This window comes from Pagrus major, chromosome 21 (genome assembly GCF_040436345.1).
Source record: "Pagrus major chromosome 21, Pma_NU_1.0".
Lineage (NCBI taxonomy): Eukaryota > Metazoa > Chordata > Actinopteri > Spariformes > Sparidae > Pagrus > Pagrus major.
The window spans coordinates 30,873,858-30,901,171 of NC_133235.1; the positions used below are offsets into that span (position 1 = coordinate 30,873,858).

General features: G+C 44.6%; 2 protein-coding genes across 3 annotated transcripts in view; one reads left to right on the plus strand and one right to left on the minus strand.

Moving 5' to 3' along the window:
• mfn1a (mitofusin 1a) overlaps window positions 1-10,202 on the minus strand; it is a 14,176-nt gene extending 3,974 nt beyond the window's left edge. The window contains exons 1-10 of the mRNA XM_073491707.1: window positions 10,088-10,202; window positions 9,095-9,230; window positions 6,355-6,517; window positions 5,650-5,774; window positions 2,674-2,782; window positions 2,462-2,569; window positions 1,409-1,571; window positions 462-529; window positions 249-370; window positions 37-163 (exon numbers count right to left, since the gene is read on the minus strand). Coding sequence (XP_073347808.1) covers window positions 37-163; window positions 249-370; window positions 462-529; window positions 1,409-1,571; window positions 2,462-2,569; window positions 2,674-2,782; window positions 5,650-5,774; window positions 6,355-6,517; window positions 9,095-9,230; window positions 10,088-10,202 — 1,236 coding nt within the window. The remainder of the gene's footprint in view (window positions 1-36; window positions 164-248; window positions 371-461; window positions 530-1,408; window positions 1,572-2,461; window positions 2,570-2,673; window positions 2,783-5,649; window positions 5,775-6,354; window positions 6,518-9,094; window positions 9,231-10,087) is intronic.
• A 3,597-nt stretch (window positions 10,203-13,799) lies between these two features.
• LOC141016884 (erythroferrone) lies at window positions 13,800-26,490 on the plus strand. 2 transcript variants are annotated; one of them, XM_073491460.1, is made up of 8 exons: window positions 13,800-14,623; window positions 16,938-17,054; window positions 18,318-18,432; window positions 23,576-23,703; window positions 23,816-23,927; window positions 24,175-24,256; window positions 24,755-24,833; window positions 25,230-26,490. In XM_073491460.1, the coding sequence occupies exons 1-8, from the start codon at window positions 14,426-14,428 to the stop codon at window positions 25,326-25,328; spliced, it is 930 nt and encodes a 309-aa protein (XP_073347561.1). In that variant the 5' UTR covers window positions 13,800-14,425; the 3' UTR covers window positions 25,329-26,490. The 2 variants fall into 2 exon arrangements, with proteins under 2 accessions (XP_073347561.1, XP_073347560.1); XM_073491459.1 differs by having other exon boundaries at window positions 14,073-14,623; window positions 16,938-17,084.
• The last annotated feature ends 824 nt before the right edge of the window (window positions 26,491-27,314 follow it).

Here is a 27,314-nt window from a genome sequence, read left to right on the forward strand (position 1 = left end):
ACACGCTCACACTGTGAAGACTGCGTGTGTCTTCACCTTGGCAGCGACATCATCAGTCAGTGTCCTGATCCTCTCTTTGACGTTGTCGCTCAGACGGTTAATCTGTCCTCGAACAAAATCCAGCCGGTCCCTCTGATCCTCCCGCTCCTCCAGGCAGAAGATCCTGCCAAAGGTCAGAGGTCACAGGTCAAGCTCAGACTGACTGATTTATTTTGGAAATGCTTCTTTTTCTGAGGTGTTTTCCTGACTTCCTGTCTGCGGAGGCAATGTTGATGGCGTCCATCACAGCTTTGATGGCCTCAGTGATCTGCCACGCCCTCACTGTGTGCTGCTCAAACTTGGTCTTCACTGCAGACTGAGAGATGAACTCCTGCAGGGTCAAAGGTCATCAGGCACATCTCAGACTCATCCTCCAAAGTGAATCTGACAGAGAATGAAGGTGTTTGTTCGTCTTTCTTTACCTCGAACGTCCTCTCAAACATCTGGAACTCTCTCAGTCTCTCACTGAAACCTTCAGCCAGAGCGCCACCTGCAGGAAGAAGCAGGTCGTTTAGCTTCAGATCAGACAGAACCAGACAGAACCAGAGTCAGCGGACTGAACCAGTCACACGGTCTGCTCAGATAAACTCTGTATCTGAATATCACCAGACTCCATTAACAAATGTAGTGATTTTCAGAGTTGTCGAGTTAAAACAAACTTTATAAACATTATGAAACTCTGTCTCTGACAGATTCTGAATCATTGTCTCCTTCTTGTAAATTCAGCATTAAATGAAAACCTGAAGTTGTTTGTTTCCTTGTAGAAAGTGTCAGTTTGTACCAGCCTGTCTGCTTCTGTGTCCACAGTGCTGAAGTCTCACCTGCCAACAGTAACCAGTATAGGCGACTTCTCTGTCCCCAGACTCCCTTAACACACGTGTCAGTTTAGTGAGTTGTTGAGTTGGAGACACTTTATAAACTGTGTGAAAAGTTGGCCGCCGCGGATTTGGACAGAAGGCGGTAAACTGGCGGTCTGTTTCCACCGCTTCGCCGCCTCGGAGGGTGGCTACACTTATTGTTCTTTGTTTCGTGGCCTCCTCTGTGTTTTGGGGTTTTCACTTTTTGGATCCAGTGACGTCATTCTTAAGATTTTTATGATGAAAGAACTTTGACAACAAAGAAAAAGATGGATCTTGTATCTGAATCTGTATAAGTATAAATGGCTCAGCTTTTATCCGTCATGCACATATTTTCATTAGAATCTTAAAGAGTCAGGATCCAAATAAAAAGAAAACAACAACAGATGAATGGATAATAATGAATAAATGAATAATAATGTCTGCAGGATTATTCATCAGGTTACAGATGTGTCAAACATCAGGAACTCTCTGTGTGATGGAAGGAGGCTCCTCCTCCTGCTGACCCTCACCTGGCTCACCTGTCTCAGGCATGCCCTGCGCTCGCTGCATCCTGGAGCTCAGAACCTCTTTGGCCGAGACGAAGAAGATCCTCCCCGGAGCCTCGTCCAGACCCACCACCTTCAGCTCCTCGGCCAGGAAACTCACACAGCGGTCCAGGTGCTGCTTCCTCACCTGGACAGCAGGGGGAGGACACACAGCTTACATCCCAGTCCATCCAGTCCAGATCACCGTCATCCCCAGAGCCGGATCACAGCCGGATCACAGTTGGATCAGAGCTGGATCACAGTTGGATCAGAGCCGGATCAGAGCCGGATCACAGTTGGATCACAGTTGGATCACAGTTGGATCAGAGCTGGATCAGAGCCGGATCAGAGCCGGATCAGAGCTCTACAGCAACTATAAATGGTTCAGAGTTTGACGCCTACAACCTGTCCGCAATATAATGAAGATAATAACGCTTGAATGTTTCTGTTTACTATCTGAACTTATTAATATTAATATTATAAATTGTGTAAGCTGATTATTTAATGACGCAGGTTTTATATGACAAAGTGTTGCATTGTTGAAATTGTTGGATATTAATTTAATGTCAACAGATTTTAGACATTAAATTAATCATGTTTTCAGCCTCACATGTGTGCAGACATGAAAATGTGTTGATTACTTAAAGAGTGAATATCTGAGGAAACATCGACGAGAGGACACCTGATCTCAGTCACCTTCTGTTTATATTTGTTATATCTTCTCTGCTCGTCTCTTTCTGTGCCGTCAAACATTTCTGCTGTTTAAATAAAGTTGATTTTAACAAAAAATCTGCACATGTCAACACATGTCAACCAATCACAGAGCAGGATTCTGTGTTTCCACGGTGAGCGAGTCGACGTGACAGTTAAATATACTGAAAGGACCGTTGACATGTCTGTCCTGACACTTCCTGCAGCTGCTTCACAACAAAGGCCGCTGAAGGAAAGCTGAGGTCAGTCTGGTTCATACTGAGGTGAGGCTGAGGTAACACACACACACACACACACACACACACACACACACACACACACTCTGACCTCCTCGATGTAGTCCGGTTCGCTCACTGAAGCGTCCCATCTGTTGTGGAGGATGAAGATGTTCGGTTTAGAGATTCTCTCGCTGACTTTGTGGAAGAAAAGTTTCTCCTGCAGACAGAAAGAGAAAAATATTAACAACACACACACACACACACACACACACACACACACACACACTATCTATAATCTCTATTATCAATATGCTCCCTCACCGTGTTCATCAGCGTCGACTCTGCGTTTCCCACTAGAACGAAGACGTCGGCGTCCAGACAGAACTTATCGATCCAGCTGTCCAGCTCCAGAGTGACATCAGTGCCAGGGCTGATCAGAGGTCACGGGTCAGAGGTCACGGGTCAGAGGTCACGGGTCAGAGGTCACGGGTCGGAAGAAGAAATAATTATTAATCATTGATTGAGCAGGGTTTGTCTCTGTGCTCCTGGATGGATTCTGATTGGCTGAAATATGTCCAATCACAAACAAACCAACAACACAAAGAAAACAATGCTGCATCTCTCTGAGAACACTGCCTCAGACAAGGGAAAGTGCAACCGGGCCGTCATCCGGGTCCCGACACCACTTTGGACCTTGTGTTTGTGTTGTCAGACGGGCTGTCACAACTCTGTAGTCGCCATTTTCATTTCCATTCAGCTGATCTGACAGAAGTGTTTGTGAACGAGCCGACGCCTCCTGAAGCTTTAAGAGGAGCATTAATTCAATATTTACAATATTAATGAGGTCTTAACACAAACTGTCTCCAACAGTGAATCAACCAGCTGTTCTCAGAGGACAATAAGGTCCCACAACACTGTTTGAAGCTAGAGAGGTGGCAGGGTCCGCCACATATAAACAAAGCAAAACAGTATAAATTGTATTGTTCTTTAAGGTCAGTTTGTTTATTCAGTCACTGAAGATCTTTGTCTTCTCATTTAAAATCTACAGACCGCTCCTTTAAACTACAGACCGCTCCTTTAAACTGCAGACTGCTCCTTTAAACTGCAGACTGCTCCTTCAAACTACAGACTGCTCCTTCAAACTACAGACCGCTCCTTTAAACTACAGACTGCTCCTTTAATCTACAGACTGCTCCTTTAAACTACAGACTGCTCCTTTAAACTACAGACTGCTCCTTTAAACTACAGACTGCTCCTTTAACCTACAGACTGCTCCTTTAATCTACAGACCGCTCCTTTAACCTACAGACTGCTCCTTTAATCTACAGACTGCTCCTTTAAACTACAGACTGCTCCTTTAAACTACAGACTGCTCCTTTAAACTACAGACTGCTCCTTTAATCTACAGACTGCTCCTTTAAACTACAGACTGCTCCTTTAAACTACAGACTGCTCCTTTAAACTACAGACTGCTCCTTTAATCTACAGACTGCTCCTTTAACCTACAGACTGCTCCTTTAAACTACAGACTGCTCCTTTAAACTACAGACTGCTCCTTTAATCTACAGACTGCTCCTTTAATCTACAGACTGCTCCTTTAATCTACAGACTGCTCCTTTAGGCTGCTCCTTTAACCTACAGACTGCTCCTTTAATCTACAGACTGCTCCTTTAGGCTGCTCCTTTAACCTACAGGCTGCTCCTTTAATCTACAGACTGCTCCTTTAAACTACAGGCTGCTCCTTTAATCTACAGACTGCTCCTTTAAACTACAGCCTGCTCCTTTAATCTACAGACTGCTCCTTTAAACTACAGACTGCTCCTTTAGACTACAGACTGCTCCTTTAAACTACAGACTGCTCCTTTAATCTACAGACTGCTCCTTTAACCTACAGACTGCTCCTTTAATCTACAGACTGCTCCTTTAATCTACAGACTGCTCCTTTAACCTACAGACTGCTCCTTTAAACTACAGGCTGCTCCTTTAAACTACAGACTGCTCCTTTAATCTACAGACTGCCCCTTTAAACTACAGGCTGCTCCTTTAATCTACAGACTGCTCCTTTAATCTACAGACTGCTCCTTTAACCTACAGACTGCTCCTTTAAACTACAGGCTGCTCCTTTAAACTACAGACTGCTCCTTTAATCTACAGACTGCCCCTTTAAACTACAGGCTGCTCCTTTAAACTACAGACTGCTCCTTTAACCTACAGACTGCTCCTTTAATCTACAGACTGCTCCTTTAACCTACAGACTGCTCCTTTAACCTACAGACTGCTCCTTTAAACTACAGACTGCTCCTTTAACCTACAGACTGCTCCTTTAATCTACAGACTGCTCCTTTAATCTACAGACTGCTCCTTTAAACTACAGCCTGCTCCTTTAATCTACAGACTGCTCCTTTAGGCTGCTCCTTTAAACTACAGACTGCTCCTTTAAACTACAGACTGCTCCTTTAAACTACAGGCTGCTCCTTTAACCTACAGACTGCTCCTTTAAACTACAGACTGCTCCTTTAAACTACAGGCTGCTCCTTTAATCTACAGACTGCTCCTTTAAACTACAGACTGCTCCTTTAAACTACAGACTGCTCCTTTAAACTACAGACTGCTCCTTTAACCTACAGACTGCTCCTTTAACCTACAGACTGCTCCTTTAACCTACAGACTGCTCCTTTAAACTACAGACTGCTCCTTTAAACTACAGACTGCTCCTTTAATCTACAGACTGCTCCTTTAAACTACAGACTGCTCCTTTAACCTACAGACTGCTCCTTTAAACTACAGACTGCTCCTTTAAACTACAGACTGCTCCTTTAACCTACAGACTGCTCCTTTAAACTACAGCCTGCTCCTTTAACCTACAGACTGCTCCTTTAATCTACAGACTGCTCCTTTAAACTACAGACTGCTCCTTTAAACTACAGACTGCTCCTTTAACCTACAGACTGCTCCTTTAAACTACAGACTGCTCCTTTAACCTACAGACTGCTCCTTTAATCTACAGACTGCTCCTTTAACCTACAGACTGCTCCTTTAAACTACAGACTGCTCCTTTAATCTACAGACTGCTCCTTTAATCTACAGACTGCTCCTTTAAACTACAGACTGCTCCTTTAAACTACAGCCTGCTCCTTTAACCTACAGACTGCTCCTTTAAACTACAGACTGCTCCTTTAAACTACAGCCTGCTCCTTTAACCTACAGACTGCTCCTTTAAACTACAGACTGCTCCTTTAACCTACAGCCTGATGACTAATGGAGGGAGGTCATCAGGGTCAGTGGATGATCCGGTACCTGTCCATCAGAACCAGGTCGTCTCTCAGCAGAACACAGCGACTCTTAGGCCAGAACACTTTCACCAGACTGCCAGAGTCCAGAGTCGGATCCATGTGGAGGGCATGAGCCAGCTGGTTCACCGTCTGAGGAGGAGGAGCAGGAGGAGGAGGAGGAAGAGGAGCAGGAGGAGGAGGAGGAAGAGGAGCAGGAGGAGGAGGAGGAGGAGCAGGAGGAGGAGGAAGAGGAGCAGGAGGAGGATGAGGAGGAGGAGGAAGAGGAGCAGGAGGAGGAGGAAGAGGAGGAAGAGCAGGAGGAAGAGGAGGAAGAGGAGGAGCAGGAGGAGGAAGAGGAGGAGCAGGAGGAGGAGGAAGAGGAAGAGGAGGAAGAGGAGGAAGAGGAGGAGGAGGAGGAGGAGGAAGAGGAGGAGCAGGAGGAGGAGGAAGAGGAGGAAGAGCAGGAGGAGGAGGAGGAAGAGGAGGAAGAGCAGGAGCAGGAGGAGGAGGAGGAGGAGGAAGAGGAGGCGCAGGAGGAGGAAGAGGAGGAGCAGGAGGAGGAAGAGGAGGAGCAGGAGGAGGAGTTATCAGCTGACTTGATCACACATTAATCGTCTCTCTGACAGAGACAGTCGGACATTTTGTGAAATCAGATCAGTTTCCTGTTGACGTTCCAAAATGTCCGCCTCTCTGTAGCGCCTCTGTGTGTCTGTCTGTTCATTGGTCGTACCGTGATGCTCCTCCTCTCATTGGACGTCTCGGCGGTGAGGTAAGCCTCGTCTCCGTCGGTTCCCTCCACTCTCAGGAAACAGTTGGTGGTGTGTCCGATGCCGCTGGGTAACACTCGGTCTCTGAGCATGGCGTTGATCACCGTACTCTTCCCGTTACTGGTCCTGAGTCAACACAGACACCCTCACATTACCATGTGATCTCACACAGAACACAGAACACAGAGCACAGAGCACAGAACACAGAACACAGAACACAGAGCACAGAACACAGAACACAGAGCACAGAACACAGAACACAGAACACAGAACACAGAGCACAGAGCACAGAGCACAGAACACAGAACACAGAGCACAGAACACAGAACACAGAACACAGAACACAGAGCACAGAACACAGAACACAGAACACAGAACACAGAACACAGAGCACAGAACACAGAGCACAGAACACAGAACACAGAACACAGAGAACAGAACACAGAACAGAGCAGGAGAGCTTTAAGTGTCAGAGGTGTTGATGGAGACCATGTGACAGGACGGAGAGCTGCAGAGCTGCAGAGCTGCTGCTGCTGTAAACGTGTCGATGTGTCGTCTTGATGTTCAGCTCCTCAGTGTTGATCAACATGTTTCAGCAGCTGAGGCTGAAGACGTTCACCCACAGAGGACAGCCTCACGTCCATATAACAACACACTAAACTATTGATTTACATTTATTAATGGAAGCATCGACTATAATCTACAGGTGCGGAGCAGCTCTCCCTTCAACATCCTGCCGTTTCCCTTCTGCTTGCGGAGAACCAACATCAGTTCTGAATGTCACAGCAGGATCAGAGAGGTCAGAGGTCAGAGGTGACGACTGTGAGCTCAACACATCATCACATGTGACATTATGACTTTTGTTTTAAGGTAAAACGAGTAAACACAAAGTAAAATGTGTCCTGAATGATGGAAGATACAGAAAAAAGGAAAACATACAACAAACACCTCAGCTGTCATCAAGAAGGCGCAGCAGCGTCTGCGCTTCCTGAGAGTGCTCAGGAGAAGGAACATGTGCGAGAAGCTGCTGGTGACTTTCTACCGCTCGACCATCGAGAGCATCCTAACCTGCTGCATCACGGTGTGGTTCTGCCACTGCACCAGGCAGACAGGAAGAGTCCAGAGAGGTCAGGACAGCACCGAGGATCATCGGAGGCCCCCCCCCCCCTCCCCTCAAAGACATTTACTCATCCCGCTGCCTCAGCAGAGCAGAGCTGAGCCAATCACAAGAGACGGCACCATCCTGCACATCACCTGCTCCACCTGTTACCTCTGGCAGGAGCTACAGGTCCATCAGAACCAGAACAACCAGACTCAGGAACAGCTTCTTTCCACAAGCCATCACTGCACTGAACACAGACGGGCACTGACACACACACACACACACACACACACACACACACACACACACACACACACACACACACACACACACACTACCCAAGAACAATGTGCAATAAGTCGATTTGCAGCCTGCACCTCTGCACATATTTATTTTTTTATTTATATTTCATACATTGCACTATTTGCCGTACTTTTTTACTTTTTACTTACTTACCTTGTACTTTTACTTTATGTGTGTGAAATACTCGGATGCTGCTAAAATTTCGTTGTACACTTGTGCAATGACAATAAAAGGATTGTGATGCTGATAATTAGCTTGATTAACATTAAGAGAGCTCATCAGGGGGACACAGCCCTTCTTACATCACCTGACGGTTATTATTACATCATCTGTTTCCACAGAAACCATCGTCATCATTTTGTCAGTTAATGTCCTGAATGTGTTTAAACTGAAGCTGCAGCAGTTTGTGGATGACAGATAAGTTTATCTGAGCCGACAGCAGACGGCTGCTTCACTGTGCTCAGGGCTTCTGCCTCCGTCAGGTCACCACCACGTGTCCCTGAGCCAACCAGCAATTACAGACGTTTATTATGATGAGATTAGAAAAGTAGAATAATGTGATATTAATTTACACTTTGTATGAGTGGATGCACTGTAGCACTTCCTGTTTCCTCGTCTCGAAGTCAGTTAAATGTGTGAGGTAAGGTGTGTGGTTCACACAGGCTGAACATATTTACAACATAAACTCTTCATTAAATGTCCACAGTTTAATTATAAAGCTCTTCATGTGTTAAAAACAGTTAGCGGTTGCTAACAAGTGTCTGAATGAGACTACAGAGGTTGTCGGGGACATTAAACGTCCTCACAGCGAACACGAGACTCATCTGCTCACTAGTCCGTCTTTACAGGCCACTTTAGTTTCACACTGTTCTGACTCTGACTTTACAACTCGTACATTGATCAGTTTATAGAAACCTGGATAGTAATTGTGCAGTAAGACGCTCAGTGGTGGTGAAGTCATGTGACCGTGATGTCGTCTGTCTGTAGCCTAGCATTAGCTTTTTACTGCTACACATTTAATTTACGCTTCAAAAAATCAGAGTGGAGTTCATCTGTGGAGATTATCTGGATGAGCAGAACCTGGAAGGATCAGAAACTTGTGTTTGACACACAGATTATTTTCTGTAATAATCCAGAATCCAGTTCAATAATCCCACAGAGGAACCAGAGAGATGCTAACTTCAGTTAGCTACAAGGATTTATCATCCTGCAGCTCATTTATTTAGTGTGTCAAACACCTGTCCTGACCTGTGGGATCATGAGCAGGTGGCTGAAAGCTCCAGTAAAAGGTTTGGTACCTGCCGAAGAAGGCCACCTTCATGTGTCTCCTGAGCAGAACCTCTCGGATGGTCGACAGTTTGGTGGCACAGCTCTGCATCTCCAGACTCTGCTCCTCCACAGCCACCTGACCCAGGTCATCGCCCCGCCACGCCTCTGACATCACACAACAAACAAACAAACAAACAAACAACACATAAACAGCAGTTCACCAACAAAAACAGGTCAGTTTACACATTATTGTGACCAAAAATATCACAGTAATCATTAAACATTCCTGAATTACTACTATCAGAGTATAAAAGTAGTCAGATTACTTCACAGTTTGATCGTCTTGATTTGATTAAACTTCAGATTTGATGCTTGGATCCGTGTTTTCATACGTTCTCATCTCCTCTGTTAATGTTTCTCTCTCTGAACATCATGACTCATAAACCAGCTGCGCTTCAGGAGGTCGACTCGCTAATGTTAGCATAGCATGTGTTGAGGAATAAACATCATCAGTGACATCACACATCAGCTAATGTGTTGATGACGTGGTGATCACAAAGACAGGAGGAGAGGACAGGTGGGAGAAGCAGACACGTGGCAGACGATCCAAAACATCATCAAGTGTCTGCAGCAGCAGCCCACAGAGCAGCTGCTCCATCAGCCTTCATGACCTTTATCATATTAAATAGTTTATTTTGTGACTTATTTATTCATACATTTATATAATTATCGTTCTGTGAGTAGCACAAACGAGCTACAACCAGCATTAGTCACAGAACCGTGTGTCCTACAGTGATGAATGATAAATAAATGAACCTTAAAAACAGTAAATATAATGAAAACCAACAGGAAACAGTTTTTTCTACTGTCTGAGTTTTGATTCAATTAAATGAAACAACTTTATTATTAATCCTCAGAGACATGAGGTCATCGAGCACCTCAGAGATCAGACACACACCTGAGTACCTGCTGCCTGTGTGTGTGTGTGTGTGTGTGTGCGTGTGCACATGTGTGTGTCTGACCGTCCACAAAGGCAGAACCATCCTTCACAAAGTCCAGCAGCTGATCAAAGATGGAGGTGATTGAATGCTTCGCCACAACAAAACGCCGCAGAGGAGACGGATCCACAGCGTCCATGACACCTGACACACACACACACACACACACACACACACACACACACACACAGGTTTACATATATATACATACATTCACACAAAAACACACTGTTGACTACAGATGAAGACTCAACACTCAGTCTGCTGACTGTTTCTAATAAACACACACACACACACACACACACACACACACACACACACACACTGGGGTGGGGTGGGGTGTGTGTTTACCGTGTTCAGAGCGTCTCTCAGGTTCAGAGGTCAGTGGTGTTTTTAGGGTCTGTCCCCGCAGAGTCGCTGTCAGCTCCCATCATCCCCTCTGTTCAACACATCGACCACATCAGACTCACAAACACTGACCTGATTGTCAGCACGCAAAGCTCAGCTTACACTGTGTGTGTGTGTGTGTGTGTGTGTGTGATCCTCTTAGCAGGACTTAGAGCTGCCTCACCTGTCACACCTGCAGCCTCAACAGGCTGCTCCCTCTCACAGGTGTTTTATTAACATCTTATTTCAGTTTGATCAACATGATTCTTAATAACTTTTAACTTTGTGTTCGATGAAGTCAAATATAATCTGCTTCATGTTTCTGCTTCATGTTTCTGCTTCATGTTTTTGCTTCATGTTTCTGCTTCATGCTTCTGCTTCATGTTCTCTGCTTCACGTTCTCTGCTTCATGTTTCTGCTTCATGTTTCTGCTTCATGTTTCTGCTTCATGTTTCTGCTTCATGTTTCTGCTTCATGTTTCTGCTTCATGTGTCTGCTTCATGTGTCTGCTTCATGCTTCTGCTTCATGTTCTCTGCTTCATGTTTCTGCTTCATGTTTCTGCTTCATGTTTCATGCTTCATGTTTCTGCTTCATGTTTCTGCTTCATGTTTCATGCTTCATGTTTCTGCTTCATGCTTCTGCTTCATGTTTCATGCTTCATGTTTCTGCTTCATGCTTCTGCTTCATGTTTCTGCTTCATGTTTCTGCTTCATGTTTCATGCTTCATGTTTCTGCTTCATGCTTCTGCTTCATGTTTCATGTTTCTGCTTCATGCTTCTGCTTCATGTTTCATGTTTCTGCTTCATGCTTCTGCTTCATGTTTCTGCTTCATGCTTCATGTTTCTGTTTCATGTTTCTGCTTCATGTGTCTGCTTCATGTTTCTGCTTCATGTTTCTGCTTCATGTGTCTACTTCATGTTTCTGCTTCATGTTTCTGCTTCATGTTTCTGCTTCATGCATCTGCTTCATGTTTCTGCTTCATGTTTCATGTTTCTGCTTCATGTTTCATGCTTCATGTTTCTGCTTCATGCTTCTGCTTCATGTTTCTGCTTCATGCTTCTGCTTCATGTTTCTGCTTCATGCATCTGCTTCATGCTTCTGCTTCATGTTTCTGCTTCATGTTTCTGCTTCATGCTTCTGCTTCATGTTCTCTGCTTCATGTTTCTGCTTTATGTTTCTGCTTCATGTTTCTGCTTCATGTTTCATGCTTCATGTTTCTGCTTCATGTTTCTGCTTCATGTTTCATGCTTCATGTTTCTGCTTCATGTTTCATGCTTCATGTTTCTGCTTCATGTTTCTGCTTCATGCTTCTGCTTCATGTTTCTGCTTCATGCATCTGCTTCATGCTTCTGCTTCATGTTTCTGCTTCATGTTTCTGCTTCATGCTTCTGCTTCATGTTCTCTGCTTCATGTTTCTGCTTCATGCTTCTGCTTCATGTTCTCTGCTTCATGTTTCTGCTTCATGTTTCTGCTTCATGTTTCTGCTTCATGCTTCTGCTTCATGTTCTCTGCTTCATGTTTCTGCTTCATGTTCTCTGCTTCATGTTCTCTGCTTCATGTGTCTGCTTCATGTGTCTGCTTCATGTTTCTGCTTCATGTTTCTGCTTCATGTTCTCTGCTTCATGTGTCTGCTTCATGTTTCTGCTTCATGTTTTTGCTTCATGTTTCTGTTTCATGTTTCTGCTTAATGTTTCTGCTTCATGTTTCTGTTTCATGTTTCTGCTTCATGTGTCTGCTTCATGTTTCTGTTTCATGTGTCTGCTTCATGTGTCTGCTTCATGTTTCTGCTTCATGTGTCTGCTTCATGTTCTCTGCTTCATGTTTCTGCTTCATGTTTCTGCTTCATGTTTCTGTTTCATGTTTCTGTTTCATGTTTCTGCTTCATGTTTCTGTTTCATGTTTCTGTTTCATGTTTCTGCTTCATGTGTCTGCTTCATGTTCTCTGCTTCATGTTTCTGCTTCATGTTTCTGCTTCATGTTTCTGTTTCATGTTTCTGTTTCATGTTTCTGCTTCATGTTTCTGTTTCATGTGTCTGCTTCATGTGTCTGCTTCATGTTTCTGCTTCATGTGTCTGCTTCATGTTCTCTGCTTCATGTTCTTGACCACAGGGGGTGCTGTGGAGGAGGGAAAATCTCCTCAGACTTTTAAAGCCTTCATAATTTATTTGATACATTAAAATCAAATAACATAAAATAATAAGAATTACTGTTCAGGGAGGGAAAAAACAGACTTATTGATTCTGTTTACTGATAAACATAAACATTTAAATGTTGCAAAATCTGCTTTAACAAGTCATTTTCTACATGAATGAAATTTGTTCAGCCAGTGTTAACACGTTCACATCGTTATTAAATACTTTTTCATTTATTTACTGTTGATTAAATGTTTAATATCCTTTGATTAAACAAGTGGACACCTTGACGTCCGTCCCAGTCTGTTTGTGATCAGTGTGTTGATACAGAAATAAACAATATATTTAGAAAGTGTAGACATGAGTCCAAACTGTGGAGTTGCAGTTTGTTCTTCTGTCCAGCAGGAGGCGCTGATGATGGACTCACACGTTCAACTGTTACTTTACATAAAGATGAATGCATGTCTTCATTCAGCCATCTGTAAACCAGCAGAAAACATCCAGGGACAAGTTTGTTCAAACACAACAACTTTATTTTAAAAGTCAAAATCTGTTGAATTTATGAATTTCTTCAGTGAAACAACCTGATGATGAAGTTTCCACATGTTGATCCATCAGATTTCAGTTTAATGAACATTAAAGACTTCAGAGCTGCAGGTCACTGCGGCCATGATGACTGATGTAATAATACTGCCAGTGTGTGTGTTTCTGTGTGTGTCTGTGTGTGTGTGTGTGTGTGTGTGTGTGTGTGTGTGTGTGTGTGTGTGTGTATCTGTGTGTGTGTGTGTGTGTCTGTGTGTGTCTATCAGCTTCAGTCAGGTTCAGAGGAAACGGTTTGATCTCACAGACGCCAACATCCCAGCTAACTTTCATCATCCTGTCAGACTGAAGACCACACCCACCTTATCTGAGGGTGTGTGTGTGTGTGTGTGTGTGTGTGTGTGTGTCTTTGCAGTCACATTGTGTGAACTCTCTTTACTCTGAGGAGGTAAAGTATGTTGTAGAAGAACATTTCTGTCAACAACAAAAACAGAAAAAGATACAAACTAAGAAGGACGAGGAGGAGGAGGAGGAGGAGGAGGAGGAGGAGGAGGAGGGGGACGAGGAGGAGGAGGACGAGGAGGAGGAGGAGGACGAGGGGGACGAGGAGGAGGAGGAGGACGAGGATGACGAGGCGGAGAAAGACAAATGATGGCTGAAGAGATAAAACACAGAGACATTTGGACGCTGAGGAGACATTAAGAAAAAGACTGCAGACAGATGAAGTGACAGCTTCAGATCCACAGACAGATAGAGAGGAAGAGGAGGAGGAGGAGGAGGAGCTGAGGAGGAGGAGGAGTCAGGGAGGAAGGAGGGAGATAAAGAACAGACGGAGCAGAGCAGAGAACCAAACCAAACTGAAGAGGATCAGAGAAGAAACACGGCGTCGGGAGGAAGGACTGTGTGCTGAGAGACGACAGAGGAAGAGGTGGAAAAAGAGGAGGAGGAGGAGCTGAGGAGGAGGAGGAGGAGAGGAGGAGGAGAGGAGGAGAGGAGGAGGCACCGAACCACCCACAGAGAGAAAGTTTGCTCACACAGACTCACTGTTTGAAAGCTCACACACTGTATTTATGTCTGACAGCAGCTGACAACGGAAAGTTAGAGAGGAGAAGGAAAAACCGCTGAGTCTGATCACATGACCTTCAGACACCAAGAAGAGACTGAAAAGACTGAATATAACTCAAGTTCAGCTGATCTAAGAGGAGCAGCCTCACAGAGGTGCATCATGGGAACATCTTAAGTCCATGCTGACACAGACCTGAACACCTTCGTCCTCTGGTTCCTCCTCCACACCCACCCAGCATGCTGCACAGGTTGCCCCAGGGAAGGAGCTCTCCGGGTGGGGCAGGAGGGCTGCTGCTGCTCCCTCTGCTCCTGGGACTGATGATGATGATGATGATGATGATGATGGTGGTGGAGGCAGCGAGCGTTGAAGAGGTGGACAGCGAGGAGAGTCAGGAGATCCTGGAGGAGGACGAGGCTGTCAGCACTGAGATTCTGGTGAGATCAGATCAACACAGAACCTGTCCTGATGAGCATCTGTTACTATTTTCATAGACCGACCGATTAATAAGGGAAGTAATCTAAATAATAAATAATAATTATTTCTGACTGCTCTGAAGACAAAGCTGTCACTCACCATCTGTCTCTACTAACTCCACTTCCTGTTTGGGAAAAACACCAGAAACATGTTAGTTCAGCGTGGCCCAATGTGTGGCCTGAGGGCCAAAGTTGGGTCGCCATGAGGTTTGATTTGACCCTCCAGATGTTTCGAGCAAAGAAATATAGTTCAGTTTAATGTTACTGTCTGACTAAACTCAGCACTCACCAGAGAGTCAGTTTCTGTCTGCTATCCCTCAGTCTCTTCTTGTCCCCTTGCTTCTCTATACGTTCATGAGTAAACTACATTTCCCTCCGATCAGCAGTCACATAAAGAACTACAGATCATTACTGTGGACTTCAGCTCCTCTGTGACTCGCTGCTGCAGACAGGTTGAGACGTCAGAGCGAAGATAAAAAGTTTAAAAAACAAACTGCTCTCCTTGACTCCTGGCGTTTATTCCTCCAGAAGCTCGGGGCTCTGTCCACAACTGGCTCCAGATGCTGTCTGCCGCTGTCTGTCCCTCCCCTCCCGTCTGTTAGTCCAATTAACTGTACAGCAGACATATTCATTTTCTGATATTTGTATTAAAGATCGTCCACCAAGACAGCCGAGAGCTGATGATCAGTGACTGAATTATCTAAGATGACACCCAGCAGACAGCTCACAGCTACCTGTCACTCAAAGAGGCCACACCCCCTAATTATTCACAGCTTAAAGCCTTAAACTAATTTAAACCAGTGAGTCATATTCATTGTGACGAAGAGATAACTGAGCTACAGAAACAAGCTGTAAACATGTTTATTTCTGCTGTAAACACATTTTAACATGGACTCTCTCTTATGGGGACTGACTCACTGGTGGAGCCTCTGGTGGCCGTTAGAGGAACTGCAGGTTTTGGTGCTTCAGTGTCAGCTTCAGTTTTCACCTGCAGTCACAGTTCAAGTTGTTTCTGAAACACCTGAACTCTCTTTAACTCTTCACAGCACATCTGCAGCTCCTGATGGATATTTTACAGATCTACAGATCAGTCCAGGTTCTTCTTCTCACAAATGTTTCATAAAATCCAGATTTTTGTCATGCAGAGGGAGTTCAACCACTTTTTGTAGCTCAGAACCTTTTTTCAGTCAACAACTGACCAACCATTCAGATAAAAAAAGGTGCAGTTTAATTTTCATAATAAAAATGAGGACTTTCATTAACATCCATTTACGTAAACCAAATGCATGAAAAACAAGAGTTTAGCTGCTGAATGTGTTCATGATGAAATGATGAACGTCAAAAACCAAAAAGTTCTTAAACAGATGAATCTAAAGTCTCACTTTCGTTGTCATTAACGATTATTCTTCATTGTTTCTCCACAATAACTGATTCATCGTTATTTCTGATCAACGTTGGAAAATCAAAAATATACCGAAGTTGACATGATCAGATGTTTTGTTCAGTTCCTGTCAGAAGAAGAAGAGCAACAGATCCTCACACGTCACTGAATGTTGTTGTCTTTGTTCCAAACTAAAGATTCATCGATGACCAGAATAGTTGTCTATTAATTTTGGTTGATCAGCTTATCGATAAATCTTTGTGGCTCCTGTACAATATAACAACAATACAAATGTTTGAATGTTCAGTTGATTGTCACATATGTATTTATTTATTCAGAGCTGAAATCGACAAAAACACCTGTCAGCTACCATTCTGATAACGGATCCATTATTGAAGTCAGTGTTAAGATCAATAAATCAACCTGTTTAATGTTTGGACTTTATGTTTGACCCTCTTTGGATTTGGCCTCAAACAAAATGAGACGTTAGAAGACGTGACTTTGTATTTTATAAATCAAACTGTTTATTGATTAATCACGGAGGTAATCGTAGCTTATAGCCCAACATGTTTAAAGAACCACTGGACTTATTTTTTGAGAAGCTGCCGAGTGTGATCTGTCGCTTTAATCCTTTTAATTTGATCAAACCTGTCGCCTGCGATATTTTATCAACGTGAATCATGTTTCTATCTATAAATCTGAAACAGAATCAACATGGATTATTTTTAAATAAGACACTTATATGAGAACAATAAATACCCAGATGACACATCGCTGTTTACATCGAGTCAGTTGAACTTCCTGCAGCTTCGTCTGAGCTGAACACGAGTTGTTTAAGAAGACGTTGAACATTAAAACATATGAACCTGCTGTGTGTTGGTTTGTGTCGTCCAGGAGCCGCTGTCCTCCGACCTGTCCAGAGTGACTCCTCTCAGCTCCTGGCTGATCTTCAGAAGAAACTCCAACAAGGGGGACAACCGCAAAACCAAAGGGTCCCGAAGAACCTCCAAGGTCAGACTGACAAGAACCTCCATCCTGCAGGTCACCAATATACAAATACAGAGAATATTTAATAATAATACTTTCATATTGATCATCTTTACTTATAGATTATTAATATGTAACATTAAATACAGTTTAAACAACATAATGCAAACATACAACACCAACACAAAGAGAGGACGCATTCATAAACAATAATAATGATAATAATAACCCCAGAACAACATCCTGACATCCTGCTCAAAGAACAAATCTGATGAGAATCTTTGTTTTTCTTCTCGTCAGTAAAATTTCATGTTCAGATAAAGATTATGTAGATTATGTCAAAAAATGACATGTTCAGGAGGAACCAATGAGCTGAGAGCAGCAGACAGGAAGTGAGACGGACGAACGTGTTGTCGGTCTGAACAACCAGAACAGAAATATTCTGTACTATTAGAGAATGTGTCTGGCCAATCACAGCCAGGTAAACACATACAGGTAGATAAGTCACCTGTAAATGTTTGTGATGCAAACCACAGACAGTGTGATCACACCCTCACTTCACCTTCACTTCACCTTCACTTCACCTTCACTACACCCTCACTTCACCTTCACTTCACCTTCACCTTCACCCTCACTTCACCTTCACTTCACCCTCACTTCACCTTCACTTCACCTTCACCTTCAACCTCACTTCACCCTCACTTCACCTTCACTTCACCCTCACTTCACCTTCACTTCACCTTCACCTTCAACCTCACTTCACCCTCACTTCACCTTCACTTCACCCTCACTTCACCTTCACTTCACCTTCACCTTCACCCTCACTTCACCCTCACTTCACCTTCACTTCACCCTCACTTCACCCTCACTTCACCCTCACTTCACCTTCACTTCACCCTCACTTCACCTTCACTTCACCCTCACTTCACCCTCACTTCACCTTCACTTCACCCTCACTTCACCTTCACTTCACCTTCACTTCACCCTCACTTCACCAGAGCTGAACAAGGTATAGATATTATATGTTTGATGATGTGAGACTATATATGGTGTTAGCTGTCGGATCATTACTGATGATCAGATCTCATCACAGTATCAATCGTCAAATATAAACATAAACATAAATAAAGTTTATAAATATAAAGTTCAGGTGAACCTCTGTGTGTTTTCAGTATATATTAGTTTATTATATATTAGTTATATATACATACATATCAAAACCACTCTGATCCCAAACAGAACCGGATCGTTTAAAGAACCCCTCTACGTGTCTCTGTGTGTTTGCAGCATGGTCTTCCAGGACCTCCAGGACCTCCAGGACCTCAGGGGCCCCCGGGCCCCCCCGCCCCCCTCCTGCCTCAACAACAGGAGCTCATCCAGGAGCTGCAGCTCAAACTGAGAGGTGACCACTGACTCAACACACAGAGACACAGAGACACAGAGACACTGAGACACAGAGACACTGAGACAGAGACACTGAGACACTGAGACACAGAGACACAGAGACACAGAGACACAGAGACACTGAGACAGAGACACAGAGGCACAGAGACACTGAGACACTGAGACAGAGACACTGAGACACTGAGACACTGAGACACAGAGACACTGAGACAGAGACACTGAGACACAGAGACACTGAGACACTGAGACAGAGACACTGAGACACAGAGACACAGAGACACTGAGACACAGAGACAGAGAGACACTGAGACACAGAGACACAGAGACAGAGACACTGAGACACTGAGACACTGAGACAGAGACACTGAGATACTGAGACTGAGACACAGAGACACAGAGACACTGAGACAGAGACAATGAGACTGAGACACAGAGACACAGAGACACTGAGACAGAGACAATGAGACTGAGACACTGAGACACAGAGACACTGAGACACAGAGACAGAGACACAGAGACACTGAGACACTGAGACAATGAGACAGAGACACTGAGACACAGACTGAGACAGAGACACAGAGACTGAGACAGAGACACTGAGACACTGAGACACTGAGACAGAGACACTGAAACTGAGTCACTGAGACACTGAGACACTGAGACACTGAAACTGAGACACTGAGACACTGAGACACTGAGACACTGACACTGAGACACTGAGACACTGAGACACTGAGACACTGAGACTGAGATACTGAGATACTGAGACTGAGACACAGAGACACAGAGACACAGAGACACTGAAACTGAGACACTGAGACACTGAAACTGAGACACTGAGACAGAGACACTGAGACACAGAGACTGAGACACTGAAACTGAGACACTGAGACACTGAGATACTGAGACACAGAGACTGAGACAGAGACACTGAGACAGAGACACACTGAGACACTGAGACAGAGACACTGAGACAAGGAGACACAGAGACACAGAGACACCGAGACAGAGACAAGGAGACTGAGACACTGAGACACTGAGACACAGAGACAATGAGACACTGAGACACTGAGACACAGAGACTGAGACATTGACACTGAGACAGAGATACAGAGACAGAGACACTGAGACACTGAGACACTGAGACACAGAGACTGAGACAGAGACACAGAGACAGAGACTGTGACACTGAAACTGAGACACTGAGACAGAGAGACACTGAGACTGAGACCCTGAGACAGAGAGACACTGAGACAGAGAGACAAAGAGACAAAGAGACAGAGAGACAGAGAGACACTGAGACAGAGACACAGAGACTGAGACAGAGACACAGATACAGAGACACTGAAACTGAGACACTGAAACTGAGTAACTGAGACACTGAGGCACTGAGACACTGAGACACTGAGACACTGAGACAATGAAACTGAGACAGTGAGACAGTGAGACAGTGAAACACTGACACTGAGACACTGAGTGACTGAAACTGAAACACTGAAACTGAGACACTGAGACACTGAGACACTGAGACACTGAGACACTGAAACTGAGACACTGGGACACTGAGACAGAGACACAGAGACTGAGACAGAGACACTGAGACACTGAGACAATGAGACACTGAGACTGAGACACTGAGACGGAGACACTGAGACACTGAAACTGAGACACTGAGACACTGAGACTCTGAAACTGAGACACTGAGACACAGAAACACTGAGACACTGAAACTGAGACACTGAGACAGAGACACAGAGACTGAGCAGAGACACTGAGACTGAGACACTGAGACTGAGACAGTGAGACACCGAGACACTGAAACTGAGACATTGAGACATTGAGACACAGAGACTGAGACAGAGACACTGAGACAGAGACACTGAGACACTGAAACTGAGACACTGAGACACTGAGACTGAGACACAGAGACACAGAGACACTGAGACAGAGAGACAGAGAGACACTGAAACACTGAGACAGAGAGACACTGAGACACTGAGACAGAGACACAGAGACTGAGACAGAGACACAGATACAGAGACACTGAAACTGAGTCACTGAGACACTGACACTGAGACACTGAGACACTGAGACACTGAAACTGAGACACTGAGACACAGAGACACTGAAACTGAGACACTGGGACACTGAGACAGAGACACTGAGACACTGAAACTGAGACACTGAGACACAGAGACAATGAGACACTGAGACTGAGACACTGAGACACTGAGACAGAGACACTGAGACACTGAGACACCGAGACACTGAAACTGAGACACTGAGACTGAGGCACTGAAACTGAGACACTGAGACACTGAGACAGAGACACAGAGACTGAGACAGAGACACTGAGACACTGAAACTGAGACACTGAGACACTGAGACTGAGACACTGAGACACAGAGACAATGAGACAATGAGACAATGAGACACTGAGACTGAGACACTGAGACACTGAGACACTGAGACACTGAAACTGAGACACTGAGACACTGAGACACTGAAACTGAGACACTGAGACACTGAGACACTGAGACACTGAAACTGAGACACTGAGACAGAGACACTGAGACACTGAGACACTGAGACAGAGACACTGAGACACTGAGACAGAGACACTGAAACTGAGACACTGAGACACAGAGACACTGAAACTGAGACACTGAGACTGAGACACAGAGACTGAGACACTGAGACAGAGACACTGGTCTACAGGACACACTTTAATTTGTTTTCAGAAAAAATATATTTAATAAATAAAGATAAAATCTTTAACATTCAAAAAGTCAAGAACGTGTTTAGTTACAAGTTACAATTAGTTACATTACAAACAGATATTACTGATCAGACAGCAGACCAGTTTGCTTTTTCTCATTTGCTTCAATTTCTCACTTTTCACTCACTGATTTCTGTATGTAGGTTATATAAACACCGCTCTGGGGAGTGTGTGTGTGTGTGTGTGTGTGTGTGTGTGTGTGTGTGTGTGTGTGTGTGTGTGTGTGAGTGTGTGTGTGTGTGTGTGTGTGAGTGTGTGTGTGTGAGTGTATGTGTGTGTGTGTGTGTGTGTGAGTGTATGTGTGTGTGAGTGTATGTGTGTGTGTGTGTGAGTGTATGTGTGTGTGAGTGTGTGTGTGTGTGTGTGTGTGTGTGTGTGTGTGTGTGAGTGTGTGTGTGTGTGTGAGTGTGTGTGTGTGTGTGTGTGTGTGTGTGTGTGTGTGTGTGTGTGGAGGCAGGCTGTCTGAGTCCTTAATAGGGGTAATTTTGTGGAGTGTGGATGTGACTTGGCTCAGCAGAGGGATTCCTGACATTCCTGCTGACTGATGGTCTGTCTTTGTTACTTTCTGCATGTTTGTGTGTGTGCGTGTGCATGCGTGTGTGTGTGAATTTGTGTGTTCATGCTTGTTTCTCTCCATCAGGTTGCTTCTACGTGTGTTTTCATATTTTGCAGTCGTGTGCTCGAGTGTGTTTCTCTTCTTTCTGTGGAATCATCTGTCATCATATTTCTGATATCGTGTTGACATATTTACATCAGAACCGTGTACATCAACAACACACGTGGGTTTAAGTGACGCTGCGGCCGACGCGACTGAGGCTCTTATCGTTTGATTGGTAGTGATTAATCAGAGGAGGTGTTTTTATCACCTCATGACTGAAGTGTGCAGGTCTGCAGCCTTTAGCTCTTCTGATGATGTTCTTCATCAATGCAAACGTTTTGGAAATTCACTTCCACTCATCAGTTTTTGCTCTAAATCGATGGTCTTTGTTGTGGTTTATAGGAGGCATCTCAGAGAGCAGAGTGTTGATGTGACTCGTTTTGGGTTGAAGTTCAGTCACAGTCATCATCTCCTCCTGATGATATAAAGTCAGGCTCAGTCATCATCTCCTCCTGATGATATAAAGTCAGGCTCAGCCATCATCTCCTCCTGATGATATAAAGTCAGGCTCAGTCATCATCTCCTGATGATATAAAGTCAGGCTCAGTCATCATCTCCTGATGATATAAAGTCAGGCTCAGTCATCATCTCCTGATGATATAAAGTCAGGCTCAGTCATCATCTCCTCCTGATGATATAAAGTCAGGCTCAGTCATCATCTCCTGATGATATAAAGTCAGGCTCAGTCATCATCTCCTGATGATATAAAGTCAGGCTCAGTCATCATCTCCTGATGATATAAAGTCAGGCTCAGCCATCATTATTTAGTTCCCAACATTCGCTCCACACATCTAAAGACCTTCATCCTGTCCTGAGAACAGCACTTGTATTTCTGGCTCTGGCTTCGTTGTCTCGAGCTGTTCGACCATCGAGGCGTTCAATAGTTCATTAGTTCATTAGTTCATTAGTTCATTAGTAATCATTAATCAGCCTCAGACCAGTGTTGTTTTGTTACCGTCATGTTTCTGCCTCTGCTGGAGGCAGCGTCAGCTGGTGTTGGATCAGTCTCTTCAGACTGAGGTGTTTCATCCTGAGTCCATGTGAGCAGAGCTGAAGAGCACACTGACGACCATCTGAGCACGTTCCTCTAACAGGAAGTCTTCTGTTGGACAGACTGTAAGTCCTCCTGTGAGTTGAGACTGTTTAATGAGCCCGACCCACTCACGAAGTCTGAAGACAGACACATTTTACCCAGAATTCATAGCAAATTAGTCCGACTGTGGAGGTTTGTGTAACTGATGAACTCAGACGTCTGAAGTGTGACCGCAGACAGTGTGTGTGTGTGTGTGTGTGTGTGTGTGTGTGGCTGCAGGCACTTCTGACTGTACTGCAGCAGGACTGTTGGCGCCACACACACACACACACACACACACACACACACACACACACACTCGCTCTCTAAGTGTTTGTGTGTGTTTACGTCTCTCTCAGGAGGCAGCACGCCAACAAACACAGACATTTTTTTCCTCACATGACTTCATATTTGAAAAAACTTTATCCAAACACTCCACACATCTTACCTCTCCTCCTCCTGCTCCTCCTCCTCCTCTTCCTCCTCCTCCTCCTGCTCCTCCTCCTCCTCTTCCTCCTCTCTCCTCCTCCTCCTTCTCCTCTCCTCCTCCTCTCTCCTCCTCCTTCTCTCCTCCTCTCCTCTCTCCTCCTCCTGCTCCTCCTCTCCTCTCTCCTCTCTCCTCCTCCTCACAGACATGGCAGGAGGAGTGTGTTTCCTGTGTGATCGTCCTCCTCGTGTCTCCACCTCCTTCCTCAGTCGCCTCCTGCAGGCCGTCACCATCCCACGACGCAGCCTGCTGGAGCTGCAGCCATTCAGCCAGGTGACACACACACACACACGCACACACACACACACACACACACACACACACACACACAGGTGAGGTTACAGATTATGTGTTAACTCTTGTGTTTGACCTTTGACCCCTGCAGCCGTCAGACTCAGAGAGGAGCCTCCAGAGAGGTCAGAGCTTCAACAGCAGCACCGGCCGATACACAGCACCTGTGTCCGGCTTCTACCAGCTGACCGCCAGCCTGCTGATAGGTGACACACGCACGCACGCACACACGCACGCACACACACACACACACACACACACACACACACACACACACACACACTAACTATAAACTATAAGTGTGTGTGTGTATCATGGAGTATTGAATGTTGGCATTGTGTTCTTCACTTCATATAGTTCACAAAACCTCACTCACTGAATATTTTGTGTGTGTGTGTGTGTGTGTGTGTGTGTGTGTGTGTGTGTGTGTGTGTGTGTGTGTGTGTGTGTCAGAGTCAGGTGACAGAGCTCAGGTGCGAATCAGAGACAGCGTGAAAGCAGCGATCTGCATTGAGTCACTCTGCCAGAGCAACCTGTGAGTAACTGTCGACCATCACGTCTGATAACTGATCTCCTTCTCCTTCTTCTGCTTCTTCTTCTTCTCCTCTTCCTCATCTTCCTCGTCCTCCTCCTTCTTCTTCTTTTATTCTAAACTACCTGGATTACCTGACACAGCTAAATGTATATGGACGGGTGGTCTCCTCTGGTCCCGTCTGGGCCACCAGTTTAAATGAAGATACATGTTCAGTTCAGCACACAGTGATATTTGACTCTACAGTGTTCTTGTGTCATCAGTTCTGGTTCTGAAACAGAAATGTTCAGTGTAGCTGAGATCTGCTGTCTGTCTACTTCAGCCGGGTCGATCCTGTAAAAATAATCTTGATCTCGATGGACAAAACGTGATTAATTATGTCTTTAATGAATTATGTCACTGTTCAGAGAGTTCCTTTAATTTGACACCATGTCTGTACGTGTGTGTGTGTGTGTGTGTGTGTGTGTTTGGTGTGTGTGTGTGTGTGTGTGTGTGTGTCAGCTCTGTGGAGTCGGTGATGGGCGTGGCAGCTGCTGGAGGAACATTCAGCATCTTACTGACAGGGACACTTTATCTACAGGTACGACACACACACATCATATTAGTCTGATTGTTTCCTTGTCAGCATGTGAAGTTTGTCTCGTTAGAATTTGTTTTGTTTGGTGTTTAATTTGGGGAACACTGTGGGTAATATAGAGAGCTGAAGCCCCGCCCCTTCCTGTTCCCCTCATGGACCTTATTTGATAAAACCTTGTAGTGAATGAAGAGAGTTTGATTTAGATTGTTTGACAGACAGCCACTACACAGTTTATCACACTTACGTATATCAGAATCGACATATATGTTGTCAAGAAGAAGTCAAGAAGAAGAAGACATCAGTTCTGTTTTAAACAAGTTCAAATATTCTCACCTTGATCTGGGAAATAAAGATTGTAGTCAACAATATCGTCGTCTGAGTGTGTTTGTGTGTTTGCAGGCTGGAGAGTACGTGTCGGTGTTTGTGGACAACGCCACCGGCTCGGCCATCAACGTCCTGCAGGACTCTCTGTTCTCTGGGATCCTGCTGGGAGTCTGAACAAACACCATCAGCAGAGATCACGTCAGCCTGCACCCATACACACTTGTTGTTCCACGCCATCATCTGATCCTGATCTATTGATCTGAAAAGACGTTATTTACACCCTTTATTAAGCTGAAACCTTCACTGGAGCTGAGCTAACAGTGTTAGCGTGCACCGCATCTGAAGTGGATGCATGAGCTCGACCACACGTCCAGGATGTAAATATGGTCTCCTCAGATCAGGTTGTGATCTCTGTGATCACAGAGATCAGGTTGTGATCTCTGTGATCACAGCAGACGAGCTGTGTGGAGACATCTGATGTTTAAATCATCTCCAGCTGCTTCAGCTGTTCAGCAGAACGCTGCAACTCTGTTTTACTGTGAAGCTCCAGAAATGTTCTGTGGACTACGAGACTTCACCTGACTTTATATCAGTAAAGACTGGGTTCTTCATTCTTGGGTGAACTGTTCCTTTAAGGATCCCAGGTCTGTATATTTGGGCGCAGCAGTCACAGTTCAGTCTGCTCTGACTGACAGGACTCAGAGTTTGATCGTCACTAAACACTGCTGAGGACAACGTTGAGTTATTGATTGGACTGACAGGCTGCCCTCTGTCTGACTCACACACTGAGGATTAAACATGAACATCATTTTAGTAAAGACGTCTGAGCACGACTGAGAAACTGAAATCTCTTCATATGTTAATTTACTTACAAAATCATCCGTGACAGTCAGATCAGAGGTGAAATGATCCCCGAGAGCTGAAGTGTAAACACTGTACTGATTTTGTGGAGGGGTTTTCTCATTCACTTCAATACAGTCTGTTTTCTTGGAGCACCACCTGGTGGACATTAGAGGTAGTGCAGCTGTGGTTGTTGGTTGATGGGCTGATGTTAATATTTATTTTATTAAGTCTTTATATTTAAACAGTTTCATGCCAGTATTCTGTTTTTCTACCAGAAAGAAACTAAAACCTGAAACTGTTGAGTTTTAGTAGCAAACAGATGTTTCTTGAGGAAAATATTAATAATTATCACCTTAACTTAAGAACCTTCATCAGTGTTTCTAATGTGGATCAACGGCACTGTTTCATGATGCTGTCTTTATTATTAATATTTATTCTCTGGATGTGATGAACAAGTTGTGAATAATTCTGATAATAAAACCTTTATATCGCTGCTACTGTTTCTCATTTACGGTTGCAGATGAATTTAACTGGTTCAAGTTAAAATCTTAAGCAAAACATTCACCTGAAGCTTCTCTATCTAGAGTCAGACGGAGATCAGTTTCATGAGCACAGAGTGAAGTCCAGGACGTGTTTAGCCTAGCTTAGCACAAAGACTGGGAGCAGAGGGAAACTGTTAGCCTAGCTCCATCAAATGAGAAAACATCAAACTTCCAACGAGTCTGTCTGGTACAAGTTGTTTCTTGTCAGCAGTTTATCACGCTGACTGTTTCTACACCTGTTCAGTGAACAACGAGCAGACGACCTGCTCGTTGTTCACAACCTTCAGCTCGCCATTAAACTTTCTCTTCCACACAGCTGCTCCTCAGAGAACAGGCCGGAGCGCACCAACACTTTACACACAAACAAACTCACACTGCTGAATGCACACAGTGTTTGGAGGTGAGATCATCACACTCATAAAGTGGCGCCTTATGCTTGGCAGCAGGCCATGGAAACACACACACACACACAGGCTGAATTACCGTACAAGGCGTGTCGACAGAATAATAAGGGCTGCATGACGGCCCTGCTGACAGCACAGCTCAGCACGCACGCACACACACACACACACACACACACACACACACACACACACACACACACACACACACACACACCTATCTATGTATGGGCAGAGTTGTCGACAGTAAAATGTAAAACAACAGCACTCTGATGTGAACGTCTTCAGTATTGGACACATTAAAATGTCAACCTGATGATGGCACTACACTAAAGTCAGAGGATCATCAAGCTTCAACCTGTGGGGCTGAAAAC